Source organism: Protopterus annectens, chromosome 4.part0, assembly GCF_019279795.1.
Source record: "Protopterus annectens isolate FY-2018-M chromosome 4.part0, PAN1.0, whole genome shotgun sequence".
In the NCBI taxonomy this organism is placed as follows: domain Eukaryota; kingdom Metazoa; phylum Chordata; order Ceratodontiformes; family Protopteridae; genus Protopterus; species Protopterus annectens.
Window position 1 is genome coordinate 1,663,081,988 of NC_056733.1, and position 15,528 is coordinate 1,663,097,515.

Consider the following 15,528-nt stretch of genomic DNA (forward strand, 5'->3'; position numbering starts at 1 on the left):
TATAGTTTGAGTCACCACAATGAAGCTTATGATGCTGTAACAAAGTCACACATTAACATACATAACCCACAATAATATAAACTGGCACTGAGTCTAAGGTAATAAGCAAGCACATGGTATGTATCGACAACTGCACCCTCATGAAGCACCATCTTCACTCATCCACTCATTTCCACAAGAGACAAACACGCAGCCCCCACTAAATACATTATCGCCATGCCTCCCCTTAAACATCTACAGTAAGTTTCCAGTAGAATCTGGTGACTCAATTAGAACCTCCCCTCCCAGTTTAAGGATGCAACCCACCTATGAAAGGAAGAAATCTTCCCATTCTGCCACATTCTATGCAGAAGCTAATATCTGCGTTCTGCATACAGTATCAAAAGTGCAGGCCATTCTTAACTATATCCTAGAACAAAGCCTCTAACCAACTATCAAAAACAACCTTTCTCCTTTAGGCTTAATGATTTGGTAATTCACCAAAGAACTACACTGCAATGAGAAATGGACCACCATGAAGCCAAATCTGAACATTCAGTGCATACCCCACCTCTAGTGAGGCAAGTAGCATATGGCCAATGACTGACTTCAAAGGCAGAAAACTTGTAGTGAAAGGCTATCCATTTCCTTATGACTAGCCAACCCCTGTAGCCGTTCATCCACCCTCAACCCCCCCACCCCCATTTTGTAGTTGTGGTCAGGGTGTCACTTCCACTGTGACAGTCATCTCACCACAAGGTTTACACTGCCAGGTAGCTAGCAGTGACACGGTATGTAATAGTTATTACTTGCTCGGACACGCACTCACACCTACCACCAATTTAGAGTGTCCGATCCTCCTACTTCCATGTCTTTGAAATGTGAGAAGAAACAAGAGCACACAGAGGAAACCCATGCCACCACAGGGAGGTCATGGGAAATCCACTGCTACTTAACAAATAAGCTATTATTAATCTCACTTTACTGGCATACAAAAGCCAGTTAACCTGCTCATTACCCTTAAGTATACTACTCATCCTCTGAAAATTAAAATTGGATAAATTGCCTTTTACTTCTTAAAATCTACGTCAACAGTGCAGTATTAGAACCTATTACCTGGCAGAAGCCCATCCTGACCAGAAATATAAAGGCAACATATGCCTGATAAATCAATTGTAGTTTAAATTCTCAAATGTCACATCTCACCTCCCTTGCTCACACCCATTTTAATCACCTATTCCAGCCCTCTATAGTGATCTGAGCAGACATCTACCCTGTCAAATGCCCCTATTTTGTCTGTTTTGGGGCTGGTTCACTCATGGTATCTGCTACTTTTCAGATGCAAACCATGTCAAGGCAATCAACAGACTGTTTCTGTCATGAGGCCACCATCATTGCAAAACAATCTGCCATCTTCAAAGTGGCAAGTCCCTCTATAACTTTCATTCGGGCATGCTACCAAAGTACATGTAAAGTGACTGTCCAACATATCCTACTTTTACCTCTGGACAACCCAACCCAAACAGGTGAATTTCCTTTTTTTTTTTTGATAATGTACATTTATTAAATATTGTTCACTAATAATCTGTTGTATTATTTCCATGCCACCTCTTCACCAGGCTTCAGCTCTTTGCAGTAGAGTGCACTGTTACTTCTGAATGCAGTAACTTTTTCATCATTTTTCCGATCCCAGTAACATCCTATTACAAAGCTCAAGGGATCTAAAATGGCAGCCCACTGCTCCCGCAACATGCCAACTAGGTTCACCATAACTGCTTCATTACAGTAATTCCTGACCAGTTTTAAACCCAAACAGCTACTACAAGCTTATTTTGCATGAAGGATGCAGCCATGAGGTCATTGACTGTTCCTAACCACCTTCCACCCTTGTTAACTAACATGGCCTGTCTATAAGGCAGGTCATCGCTATGTGTCAGTGTAATCCACTGCAGCAACTGCTGGACTTTATGAGTTCTGATGCTAATATACCCCAAAGCAATCACTTAAAAGCGTTTTAATGGTGTGTCTCTTGAAATAAACATTCAAGTCTATGATTATTGTGTCTATCCGGTCCCTTTGCTATCGAGCTTTCTTGGGGTTTGAAAGTAGGAGTAGCAGCATTACGTTCTTTAAATTTAAATTTTAACATTAAAGGGGTATTTCCTAATGTAGCAATGCCCATCTATGTTTCATGTACATGTAATGCGTTCACGTGAAGTTCCGAACCAGTACCTCTACTGACTGTAGTTACACAAGCTTAACTAGAAATGTTATCATCTGTTCTAAATGAACGTAGCTGTAAACAGCAATTGCAAATCATTATGAGGTAAACTACCCTCATAACAGAATCCAAAGAAAGTGTAAAACCTCCTTTTTGTAGATAATGAAAAGGAATACGCATGACAATGCATTGAGATTAATGAGAAGCATGCAGCTAGTCGCTGAGAATGGCTATGCTGTCTTTTTACTTTATGTTTGTATACATTTGTCATTATCCATGCCTAACATCCAAGGAGGCAGCTGAAAATAGCACTAAATGAGCTGACTCACTCAGTTAACAACCAAATTACTTTATGGGTTCTTAGGTATTATCTGTCAACCCCCAAGCCGTACTCCTGCCAAGATACGTAGTGAGCAACGGGGTTAAAATAGGGGCAGGCTTTAGACTTAGACTACTCCGATTTAACACAAAGCCCTGCTCCTGTCATGACCCTACCTAATTCTTCTTTCACTAATACACTACCACTATTTCATTACGCAGTCACATCACTCCACCATTCCTTATTCTTCCTTCTTAACACATAGTTTTACTACTTATTAGACCCAAATGCTTAACCACATCACATGTAAATATGCATATACTTCATTGCTACTTTAAATGTCCTCTCTGTACTTGTATTATAGCTGTGTACTGATTTTCTACTTGCTTTATGTAGTATATTTTCTACTTGCTATTTGCTTTATGTAGTACAAAATACCACTAAGATTTGTGCTGTACTTATTCATAGGTTAGTACTAAGCTAACTGCCCTTGCAAGCCATTTTAAGCCTAGCCAATTATCCCTTGTGAGACTCAAACCCTGCACCTTGTGTTTGTAAAGCAAACACCTTAACCATTAGGCCACCCTCACAAATATGTTCCTCATGCTGTACTTCCACCCAGAGCCCAGACCTAAATCCAATAGAAAATCTGTGGTGTGACCTGAAGAGGGCTGTGCACAAGAGATGCCCTTGCAATCTGACAGATTTGGAGTGATTTTGCATGGAAGAGTGGGCAAATATTGAGTCGTAATTAAATCAAAAGGTGCTTGAACAAAGTATTAGTTTAAGGGTCTGCACACTTATGCAACCAGCTTATTGTATGTTTTTTATTTTTTATATTTTTCCCTTTTTATATTTTTTGTTTGTTTTTCAATTGAATTGTGCAGGTTATGGGTCACATTAAAGGTGGGAAAAGTTTTGAAATTATTTACTGTGGTCTCTTTTTTATATCACAAAAAAACTGGCATTTTAACAGGGGTGTGTACACTTTTTATATCCACTGTAGTACTTGTTATAGCAAGTTCATGCCAAAATGTGATTCCTTACCCAGTTACACTTGCATAAACCCATTAAGCCCCTTCCTACCCTTACCTCATTTCCTCCCAATCATGCCTTCTTCCCATTTAACCCTTTCTTCCCCCCTACCCTCTTAACCCCTACTAACATATTTATCTAACCCCACTCTGAAGATGTCCTGGGCAAATTGTTTTTTTACTAAACCTCATTTGTAAATGTTATTAAAGGGAGAATTAATTTTGCATTCACAAAGATTACCTATACTGTAATTGCAAAGCTGTGATTTATGTTTATTGTACTAGGAAGAAAGAAGGAGAAATGGCAGTCAAGAAAGGAAGGTTATCATTGAAAATAAGTGAGGGATATCATATTAATGAAGAAAGGCAACACAAGCTCTACTTGAAGAGGATGCAAACTGATGTGATTTCTAGGCTTCAAAGGATATTACAGGTGAGACTTAAAAGCAAAACTGCAACTGCAAGTGTTAAAGTACAGTACAGCACAGCCATTTAAGATTGTGGAAATCAAATGTAATTTATTTTATAAAATTTGTCATTAAACTATAAAGTGTATAACACATTTAGCTAATAAGAAAACAGCTCTGGAGATGGAAAATGTATATTTTTTTTATTTAAATAAAAACAAGGAAGTAATTACTGGACAATTAAACAATCTACTGAACATCAGTCTACTGACTGTTTACATGTGTAGTATGCATGGGGGCAGTCTTGAATGCTGAAAACGTTTGTGGGTTGTGTGTTCTGAGATCCCCGTTTAAGTCTGGAAATAAAAATATGCATCAAATATTTCATTTCTGAAGCTGCGGATGAAAAATACATGGAAGCAAGTTGTAATTAGGTGATGGAATAGTACAAAGATCGCTAACATATTCTATGATGGAAGCTGAAAACAAAGTGAATAAATAGTACTAAACCATTATGAGGGTTTTTTTTGTCAAGCTGTTGGAAAAGGAATGGCATCTGCTGGCATTATTATATTATTATTATTATTATTATTTTTTCTTTGTATTAAATCAGACTTAGTAAGCCAATATTCAAATTTATTTTCTGAGGTATGTTATTAGTGAATCGATGGTGTGCTGAGTAGTTTCAAGTAATTGTACCAGCAATGCTAATGTATGGATTTGTGAGCTGAGTGTGTAGGAAATATGCTGGTAATCTGGTATCTCAGTCAGAACATAATAACTAAAATAAATTACCATCTCTAAGCATACCAGTATTAAACTTCTACCTTCCCCACCCACAGCGAGTTTCATGGGCACCACCCGCAGTATACCTTTGATTTCCAGTAAATGAGAGTTTACTGAATAAAGTCATCATTGCATGAAAAACACTGACAAGGAGGAGAATGTGAATCAAAATGATTTGTAAAAAATGAAGGATAAAAGTTAAGGTTTTGTAGGGAGCTACTCATGCTTCAGGTGACACTAGCTACAGTAATTCAAAAGTAGAATTTCTGCCATGTTTGCACTTTCAAATGTTTGACAACAAAATGATCAATGTTTAGTATCACTGCAAGTTGTTTTTGGCAATATATGCTTATTTGCAATGTCTTAGAATAACATGTAATGAATACTTTGTATAAGTGAAAGTCTATCCCTGTTATAAATTCATTGCAATTGTGACTGCAGCTTATTTATACGAGTAGTAAAGATGGTATTCTCAGTTGTGAGTTTTGTACTTGCATAATGGTTATCCCCAAAGAATGCTGCTGTACTTCTATGCAGATACAGTAAGCACAGAATATTCATGCTGACTTAATAAATGCAAAGGCATTTTAAGAATATGTGCACTTATGGCAGCAGTATGAAGTACCTGAAGTTAAACATAAAGTATATGCAAAGGACTACATGAATATATGATTTCGTAGATACTTGGTCAATGAGGAGGAATGTAGCTAGGAGTAGTGATGCTTAGAAGTTTAAGGAATGTGGCAGACAGCACAGCTTTAGTATTATTATTATTATTTAAAAAAGATAAAAGGATTTAATGTTTTATACAGGGGTATACATATATGGACATCAAGTTGAATTATTTAAAGAATGAAAAAGGGAGATGTAGGAAAGACTGAAAAAGGGAAAAAAAGAGGGAACACAGAAGGGACCCATACAGAAGGCTGTGCTAGAGGACATAGAAGAGGAGGGAGTACTATGCTTTTGTCAAGGATAGAACCCCCCCCCCCCATTTTTAAATTTGTTTTGTTATATGACAGGATAGCTTGGTGGTAAGTTGGTATGATGCTGTAGCAGAGAGGATAAGAGAAGGCGGGGTTGAAGAGAATCCAGCTCATCAAGAATCCTCAGTCCATAGGACCTCAAATGCTTCCATAGGCTGATGGTTTTCCACTGGAGTTTTTTGATGTTGAGGGATCAGGAGCCTTTTTTGTGTTGTTCTTTGCCAAATGGGGCACTGAGTCTTCTAGCAACTGAAGGGAAACCTGAACTGGCTGAACACATGTCCACTACCTGCTGCACCACATCCTCAACCAAATCCTGAAGTCCACGTTCAATGAGGCTTGCCAGGCTGCCACATGTGAGGGTGCCTACAGGACTGGTGCCGCCAACCTTCCCATGTGAGGATGTCCCTGGACGGGAAACTTGAGAATGTACTCCGTGTATGGAGGTATGCAGCTGGGCTGCTCCTAAAGATTCTGGGTTTGGAATAATGAATAGAAATGGGAGAGAAAGAAAAATAAAGAAGGACAACATAATGCACAATTAAAATAAGAAAAAGAGAGGGGGACAAAGAAGAAATGTAGACAAAAATTGAGACATAATATTGCACATTTTTCCAATCTTTATTGACTGTGAATATTATTTTATTGAATCTTTATTCAAGTAAAATAAAATGTCTGGGGAAATACTTATGCATACATAGGAACAATCAGTGTATTGCTATTAAGTCTTGGTGGTTTTTAATTTTCAGTCTACTGATTCTAAAGAGATACTCTTGTTTAACATAATAAATGGTATTAAATTTGAAATTTCTTTCTGATTTGGATTTGGCTTCAATACAGCTCTGAAAGCATTTTTATTCTTCCATTATCTCTGTGTATAAATACTCTTACACTTACAGTAACAAAATCAGTTAAAGACAGGAAACAACATTTATTACTTGACATTTATTTTAGTAAACGGTGAGGATCTTATTCATACTTATGACATCCTAAGTAAGTCTTGCCAATTTCCTATTTTGTTGGGTGGAGCTGAATTCAATTTCCTCTTCATCTACATAGAGAAGACATAGCACAGCTGTTGACTTTTTATATTCCTTAATATTTCTGATTTGACTACTAGTACTACTCTACAAGGCATTGCACTTACGCTTGGCTGTATGGGGGGAGAGATTATCTGGCCTAGTGGTGTATTACTCTGAGCTGTAGTTCAGAGTTCTGGGCTCAAGACTTGGCAAGAGTGTGTTTTTAGAGCTGAGTTGGCCAGAACTGAGTAATCTAACTGTACACTTTCAGCGAAGGTTCAACTTTTAACTATTATGATTTGCATACTTAAGTAATATGCTGTGAAATTATTTAGGCAAAGTCAGAAGCTGTACACACACAAAAATGTAACAATTGAAAGGAAGTTTTAACTTCCTTCCATATCAACCTTCATTAACCAAAACATATTTACTGTTGCTGGTGGATACAGTACTAACACTGCATGATAGTAAAGTGTGTTTTGATAATTTTCTGCAGTGGGGACTGTGTAATAAAACTATTCATCTCTCACTAAACTATGTGCATGTCATTCAGTACTCTAACCTCCATCCTCCTTCCCTGTCATCCATTCTGGCTAGGGTATGGTGCTTGATTGGGATCAGACATTTTGTACATACACTTAATACTGTGGAATAAATTACTGTGGTATATAACTATCATACAAATACTTTTTTCTGGCCTACACAAACAGAATTCTGTCTTTGCAAAAACTATCTGCATGTAGTTCAAGTAGAAACTAAGTTAATACCCACTGTGCATGAAATTATGTGGCAATGTAATTTTTTTCTGTACATTTTTATATGTCTGTATATATATATATATATATATATATATATATATATACATAAAATAATAAGTGTAGCATGCTGATGTACATCTGTATTTTACAAATACATATACACACATATATGTCATCACATAAACATTCAATATTTTTATACAGATGCAGTCCTTTTACAGATACATTTATGGTTCCTTATGCATTATAATTACATAGATATACATATTTGCAGTTGCATATATTTTTTAGCATATACCTTCATTTATGTAACATTTTTATAATTTATTTTTTTTAATCTATGTTTGATATGATTAAAACAATAATAAAAAAATATATTATACAACTCTGGCCTTCTCACTATTACACATTCTTCCTACTCAGCCAGCTGGTCAACATTACACTTCTGCATGTCATCATACCTGTTTTGGCACTTGGTGCCAAATTGGGTGTACCCTGTCATGGCTGACAGTTGCTCAACCAGCTCCTGCCAGGTGTCAAATTTTATCAGTCTGAACCTTTTACACAGGATTCAGTCTTATACAGGTAAACATCCCTAAGAAGGTATATCAGAAATTTGATGTCCTTGTCTGAACAACATGGAGAATGACCTTGTGCCATCACAGGTGGTGCCACCTTAGAAGTGCAACTGGCAAAATGAAGAAAGCATGAGCAGTGCTGTGGTTCGCAAATTTAGAACCTCTCCTTCTGGGGTGTGCATCACCCTAACTAAACCCAGTTATCAAGCAGGAGCATTAGACCTGGTACTGTTATACATTGTTAAATACATTTTGTTTTAGAGGAAGACATTCATATTTCATTTATATGGTGGATAAAAGTCATTAATGAAATCATCATTTTTGATCTTACCCACACCCACTACTACTGCTGTGCTTTGCCATTGCTACTTATTTTGGAGAATTACACTTAAATGTCATGAAAAATACACATTCCTTCTGCAGTATAATAGCAGTATTAATGCATTTTTGTTTTTTTTTTTATCAGTTTCTGCAGAAATAAATCTTCCTGTGTGTTTCTATATCAACTTTAGTAAACAATGAATGATGTGAGGCGATAAAGTGTGCTAGTTAATGCAGGATGGGCAGGGATTATGCTTCATACTTGTACAAACTGATATGTATATCACTCATTTTCCCTTTTCTAAACAGTGTAACCTTAGCGAACAACTAAGGTTGTCTTCATTTTCCTGCAGGCTTCTGGGGATGATTGGGAATTGCTGCAGATTCCACCACAATCCAAGTGCTTTCATGACAACCCAAGGCTATAACATGATGCCTGGTTACATAGATAAGTTGTCTTTCATATCCGTATATTACTGTGTCTGAGAGAGATGTAAAATGGCTTAATCTGCATACAAAACTTATAAATGACCCTAAGCATATGCCAATAAATTTAGTGGCACTATATTTACTTGCGGTTACTTGAGTTAAGAGGCAAATCGCTTAGGAAACCATGGACTATTTAAAGTAAGCACTAAATACTAGAAGGATTACAAATTAATATCAAACCATTCAAAACGTTATTTATTTATTTCTTGGCATTTGATTACCAAGAACATCTGGCTGGGTAGGAGTACATTTTTAGCAGAGGCCCATTAAGAAAACCTCCAAAGTATTATAAAACTTTTTCAGGACAATAAATTTGACAATCTTCAAAAATAATACAAAATTCATCTACAGTTTAAATAATCATGCCAAATTAGACATAATATGAAAACATTGGTTAAGAATACATGCAAATTATATTACAAAGATTTGATATTTAGAGAAATTATAGCGTGTTTATAGAGAAATTAAAGGTACGTTAGTATAATACAAACAGGAATTGCAATACGAATTGAGGGAAAAGAAGCTTTATGGTATATTTACAGAGAAAGCCATAGGACAGAAATTGATAGAAGTAAGGAAGTGAGTTAAGAAGGGAAAGTAAGTATGTGTAACGTACGAATAGGGACTTGTCCCCATTTAGGGATATAATTTACCCTGATATTGAACAAGAACAGAGCCAGCGTTTTGCTAGGAAGTCTTTCACAATGGTTTTGAAGGATGAGAGAGAGGATATTGACCTGATGGGTACAGTTAAGGAGTTCCATGCCTTAGCAACATGGCACAAATATAGACAATGCCCAAGAGATTTGATGTGTTTGTGGACAGACAGGAGTTTTTGCCAATGGATCATAATGACCAACTGGGAACATGGTTGTATAGAATGCTATTTAGTGCTGGACAAGCAGATGGCTGGCAGATAATTTTAGAGATGGTAAAAAGTTGTGCATATGTTAGTTGATGGAGTAGTTCTAACCAATTTAGGCTTTTTAGTGTTAAACAGTGGTGGATTCTGAAAGGGGTATTTGCTGGAAATGTAGCAAATTTATTATAACCTTGTTCAAGTTTTGATTTTTTTCTGATGCCAGGAGGTTAGTGAGGATGGGAGTGCCATAAAGTAGTGTGGGAAGGAGTTAGTAGTGCCAAGTGTACTTTTAATTGCATTGATGGAATAGTTTTTGGCTGTTTAAAGCATCCCAAGTTTTTTATGAGATTTTCTTATGCAATTTTACATATGTAAGTTAGATATAAGATTATCATCCACTATCATCACTAACAATTTGCTAAAATGACTACAGTTGTTACATTATCAAGAGAGAGGACTTCAAATTTTGTTTTTTCATGAGAGAAAGAGACTTGGGGGAAAAAAAAAGTATTTGTTTGTTTCTTTAGGGTCGAGCATGAGTTATGAGTTACAAAGCTGTGTTTTAGTTACTGTTAAAGCTTACTGAGTAATTTTATGGAGGTGCCATGCTGTCAGATTTGTAAATGACTGTGGAGTTATCTGCATAACATATCCCGGAGGCCTGTGTTGTGGATGTGTGGAGGGTGTTGGTGAGAATGTTAAACAGGAGTTGGGGCTCTAATGGCAACATGGGTGCAATTTATCACATCCATCCCCACAAGAAAGCATAAAAGAAGCACATAGATCTGGACTGCTCCTTAGATGACTGGCAAATAGATATACTGATCTACATTTGCCAAGAGTATGTTGATGAGTTGCTGAAGTACCCTAGCAGTAGCCAGTGAGATACCTAACATATCTCCAGTTTCACTCTGGAAGGTCTCCTTAGAAAGTATAGTGATGGTATCCACAGGTATAAAAAGGCTGCTCCTCCCCGCAGTGCCTTTGTTTTACTGTCAGTGTCAATGTGAGCGATTGTGTTTTATGGAATTTTTATATGTCTTTAATAATAGGGGAAGGAGTACCTAGCACATAAATCACTGAGTGCTGGAATATCTGGTTTTAGATAAACAGACATCAGTTCTTTCCTTGCGGGAGGTACACAGTATGTTATACTTGGGTGAGTTTCTTTACTTTGAATTTCATAAGAAAATAAGCAAGTGATTTGTAGACATTAAGGACAAAGGTGTCGAGGAAGGTGAGTGTCTGTGCCTGTTTATCACATTTTCTGTGTAAAACAGTTACAGGTAAGATATTTCAACCAGCTAGGTAAATTAATTAACTAATAATAAGTAAATAAATAAATCAATGATATAGTTCCAGATACACAGTTAGCACAGGGCATAGGGCACAGCAAAATAATAAACTTGAAAATTACAGTGCCTTCACTCTATTAAACTACTATGCAAGCAAAACAAAACTGCTTCACATGCTTTGTCTCCCTTTTATGAAACATTTTTAAAAATACATGGAACATTAGCAATCAGACTGTTAGTTTCCCTGTCTCCACTATCTCCAAAAGGCAAGGATAAACAACATGTTAATGCCAATTACATGTCTATATTAAAAAGGCATATTCAAAAGATGTTAATTGTTCCACCTTAGTGAAGCCTACCTTTAAAAAAAAAACATTTGGTAGTGTCAGTTTTCACAGAGATGAAACACCAGAAAATATATCTTGCAAAACTTTGTATGTGACAATAACAATGCTAATGCTAACACTGTGTTTAAACTGATCGAAGTAAAAGCCTGTGTTACCATCTCTGCTATCAGAACCAAATTCTTTTTGTCCTGGCCCCCTTCAATAAACACATGACACTGAATGATGTTTGACGACCTTTATTAAACTTCCATAAACGTAACTTTATTAGCCAATATTTACTAATTACAACTGAAACATAGTATAGATGATTGAATTCCCACATCAACGTCCATGTGACATTAATAGGACAGAGTAACCTTGCTCATCCTGACCCAGTAAGCAGCGTTCATACCTCCACTCGCTTACTTATGAAGCAGCATCCCACAACTCACTTCATTTACCAGCATCAACATCCATGTAATGTTAATCAGGACAGCGTGACCTCCTCATCCTGACCCAGTAAGCAGCGACCAGACCTCCACTTGCTTACTTTACTTATGAAGCAGCATCCCACCACTCACTTCATTTACCATTTATTGAATTACACATCCATTTACTTATGAAGCAGCGTCCCACCACTCACTTCATTTACCATTTATTGAATTACACATCCATTTACTTATGAAGCAGTGTCCCATCAATCCACTTCATTTGACACTTATTGAATTAAACCTTCAACCAAATAAGCAGAGTCCTTACCTCCACTTGCTTATTTTACTTATGAAGCAGCGTCCATTCACTCACTTTATTTAACACTTATTGAATTAACATCCAATGAAACAAGCAGCATACTTACCCCTGCTTGCTTATTTATCAATCCACCTCCAAATACTCACTTTCCTTTCCCAACTCATTGAAAGGAACACCCACAATTGGAGGGGGAACAGAAGAGGGTCACCTGTCCCTCTTCTCCACCCTACCCAGTCTGATAAAATAATGGCGATCCCCACTATTCCAGCAAAAAGAGGGGAGGGAGCGAGGGTAGCAAGTCCATGCCAAAATGTGATTCCTTACCCAGTTACACTTGCATAAGCCCCTTAAGCCCCTCCCTACCCTTACCTAATTTCCTCCCAATCATCCCTCCTTCCCATTTAACCCTTTCTCCCCCCTACCCTCTTAACTCCTACTAACATATTTAACTAACCCCACTCTGAAGATGTCCCTGGAGAAATTAGTTTGTTACCAACCCTCATTTGTCCTGCTCCCCTTCAATAAACACATGACAGTGAATGATGTTTGACAACCTTTATTAAACTTACATAAACATAACTTTATTAGCCAATATTTACTAATTACAATTGAAACATAGTATAGTTGATTGAATTCTCACATCAACGTCCATGTAATATTAATCAGGAGAGCGAATCCTTGCTCATCCTGACCCAGTAAGCAGCGTCCTTACCTCCACTTGCTTACTTATGAAGCAGCATCCCACCACTCACTTAATTTACCAACATCAACATCCACGTAATGTTAACCACAACAGCGTGAACTTGCTCATCCTGACTCAGTAAGCAGAGTCCAGACCTCCACTCACTTACTTATGAAGCAGCATCCCACCACTCACTTCATTTACCATTTATTGAATTACACATCCAATCAAATGAGCAGCGTCCTTACCTCCACTTGCTTGTTTTACTTACGAAGCAGCATCCCATGACTCACTTCATTTGCCACTTACTGAATTAACATCCAACTGAATAAGAAACATCCTTAACCCTGCTTGGTTATTTATCATTCCACCTATAAATACTCACTTTGCTTTCCCAACTCATTGAAAGGAACACCCAAAACCAGAGAGGGAACAGAATAAGGCACGCCTGTCCCTCATCTCCGCCCACAAGCTTGACCAGGCTGTTCCCCCTGTCTCTTACCAAAATTCCAACCTAACCACCCCATAAAAGGCATAAAGCTGAACATCATTCAGTGTACATATAAGAGTAATCCCATCATTACACCAACTACCAGATATAAGAAAACAGTTAACATCATTTTCTGACCAACAGATCAAATCACCTTCCAATAACTTCAAATTGAATCTAGTCCAACTACCATAACTAGCTTTTCTTCATAAATTTTAAAATGATTATTTTCTAACACCATACCTATCTTCTCTTTATAGGCTGAGGACAGCCCCAAACAACTCCCCATAAGCAATCCCCAAACTCACTTCACCCTTCCCCAATGTACCTCAACCATAACTGTTCCCACTTTACTCCCAATCCACACTATGACTTGCCATAACAAATGAAAAATTACCTGCAACCACTCTGTACACCACTCCAGAGGCAGAACATCCACCCAGTCGAATCCATCACATCAATTGGACTTCCTTCGGGCCTTTGACTGACACTGTCTCTGCACCACCTATCTGTGATTTCATTGTGATCTAAAAAAGAAAGAATACTGTAAATCCTCTGCACATGCCTACCAAAATTTGTTAAATTACAGTAGGTGCTGCCAAGGGCTCATCTCTCTCCTCAGCTGTATACAATGTGCTCACAGCTCTATAGTTTGAGTCACCACAATGAAGCTTATGATGCTGTAACAAAGTCACACATTAACATACATAACCCACAATAATATAAACTGGCACTGAGTCTAAGGTAATAAGCAAGCACATGGTATGTATCGACAACTGCACCCTCATGAAGCACCATCTTCACTCATCCACTCATTTCCACAAGAGACAAACACGCAGCCCCCACTAAATACATTATCGCCATGCCTCCCCTTAAACATCTACAGTAAGTTTCCAGTAGAATCTGGTGACTCAATTAGAACCTCCCCTCCCAGTTTAAGGATGCAACCCACCTATGAAAGGAAGAAATCTTCCCATTCTGCCACATTCTATGCAGAAGCTAATATCTGCGTTCTGCATACAGTATCAAAAGTGCAGGCCATTCTTAACTATATCCTAGAACAAAGCCTCTAACCAACTATCAAAAACAACCTTTCTCCTTTAGGCTTAATGATTTGGTAATTCACCAAAGAACTACACTGCAATGAGAAATGGACCACCATGAAGCCAAATCTGAACATTCAGTGCATACCCCACCTCTAGTGAGGCAAGTAGCATATGGCCAATGACTGACTTCAAAGGCAGAAAACTTGTAGTGAAAGGCTATCCATTTCCTTATGACTAGCCAACCCCTGTAGCCGTTCATCCACCCTCAACCCCCCCACCCCCATTTTGTAGTTGTGGTCAGGGTGTCACTTCCACTGTGACAGTCATCTCACCACAAGGTTTACACTGCCAGGTAGCTAGCAGTGTCACGGTATGTAATAGTTATTACTTGCTCGGACACGCACTCACACCTACCGCCAATTTAGAGTGTCCGATCCTCCTACTTCCATGTCTTTGAAATGTGAGAAGAAACAAGAGCACACAGAGGAAACCCATGCCACCACAGGGAGGTCATGGGAAATCCACTGCTACTTAACAAATAAGCTATTATTAATCTCACTTTACTGGCATACAAAAGCCAGTTAACCTGCTCATTACCCTTAAGTATACTACTCATCCTCTGAAAATTAAAATTGGATAAATTGCCTTTTACTTCTTAAAATCTACGTCAACAGTGCAGTATTAGAACCTATTACCTGGCAGAAGCCCATCCTGACCAGAAATATAAAGGCAACATATGCCTGATAAATCAATTGTAGTTTAAATTCTCAAATGTCACATCTCACCTCCCTTGCTCACACCCATTTTAATCACCTATTCCAGCCCTCTATAGTGATCTGAGCAGACATCTACCCTGTCAAATGCCCCTATTTTGTCTGTTTTGGGGCTGGTTCACTCATGGTATCTGCTACTTTGCAGATGCAAACCATGTCAAGGCAATCAACAGACTGTTTCTGTCATGAGGCCACCATCATTGCAAAACAATCTGCCATCTTCAAAGTGGCAAGTCCCTCTATAACTTTCATTTGGGCATGCTACCAAAGTACATGTAACGTGACTGTCCAACATATCCTACTTTTACCTCTGGACAACCCAACCCAAACAGGTGAATTTCCTTTTTTTTTTTTTTTTTGATAATGTACATTTATTAAATATTGTTCACTAATAATCTGTTGTA

General features: G+C 37.8%; 1 protein-coding gene across 1 annotated transcript; it reads right to left on the reverse strand.

Annotated features, from left to right (window-relative positions):
* Positions 1 to 1,572: 1,572 nt before the first annotated feature.
* On the reverse strand, positions 1,573 to 1,749 carry LOC122800194 (NADH dehydrogenase [ubiquinone] 1 beta subcomplex subunit 1-like). The gene has a single exon (XM_044069698.1). The coding sequence runs from the start codon at positions 1,747 to 1,749 to the stop codon at positions 1,573 to 1,575; it is 177 nt and encodes a 58-aa protein (XP_043925633.1).
* Between the last annotated feature and the right edge of the window lie 13,779 nt (positions 1,750 to 15,528).

What these genes read in the sequence shown, in the direction of transcription:
- LOC122800194 (XM_044069698.1), bottom strand. Translation starts at nt 1,749, where the DNA reads ATGGTGAACCTAGTTGGCATGTTGCGGGAGCAGTGGGCTGCCATTTTA.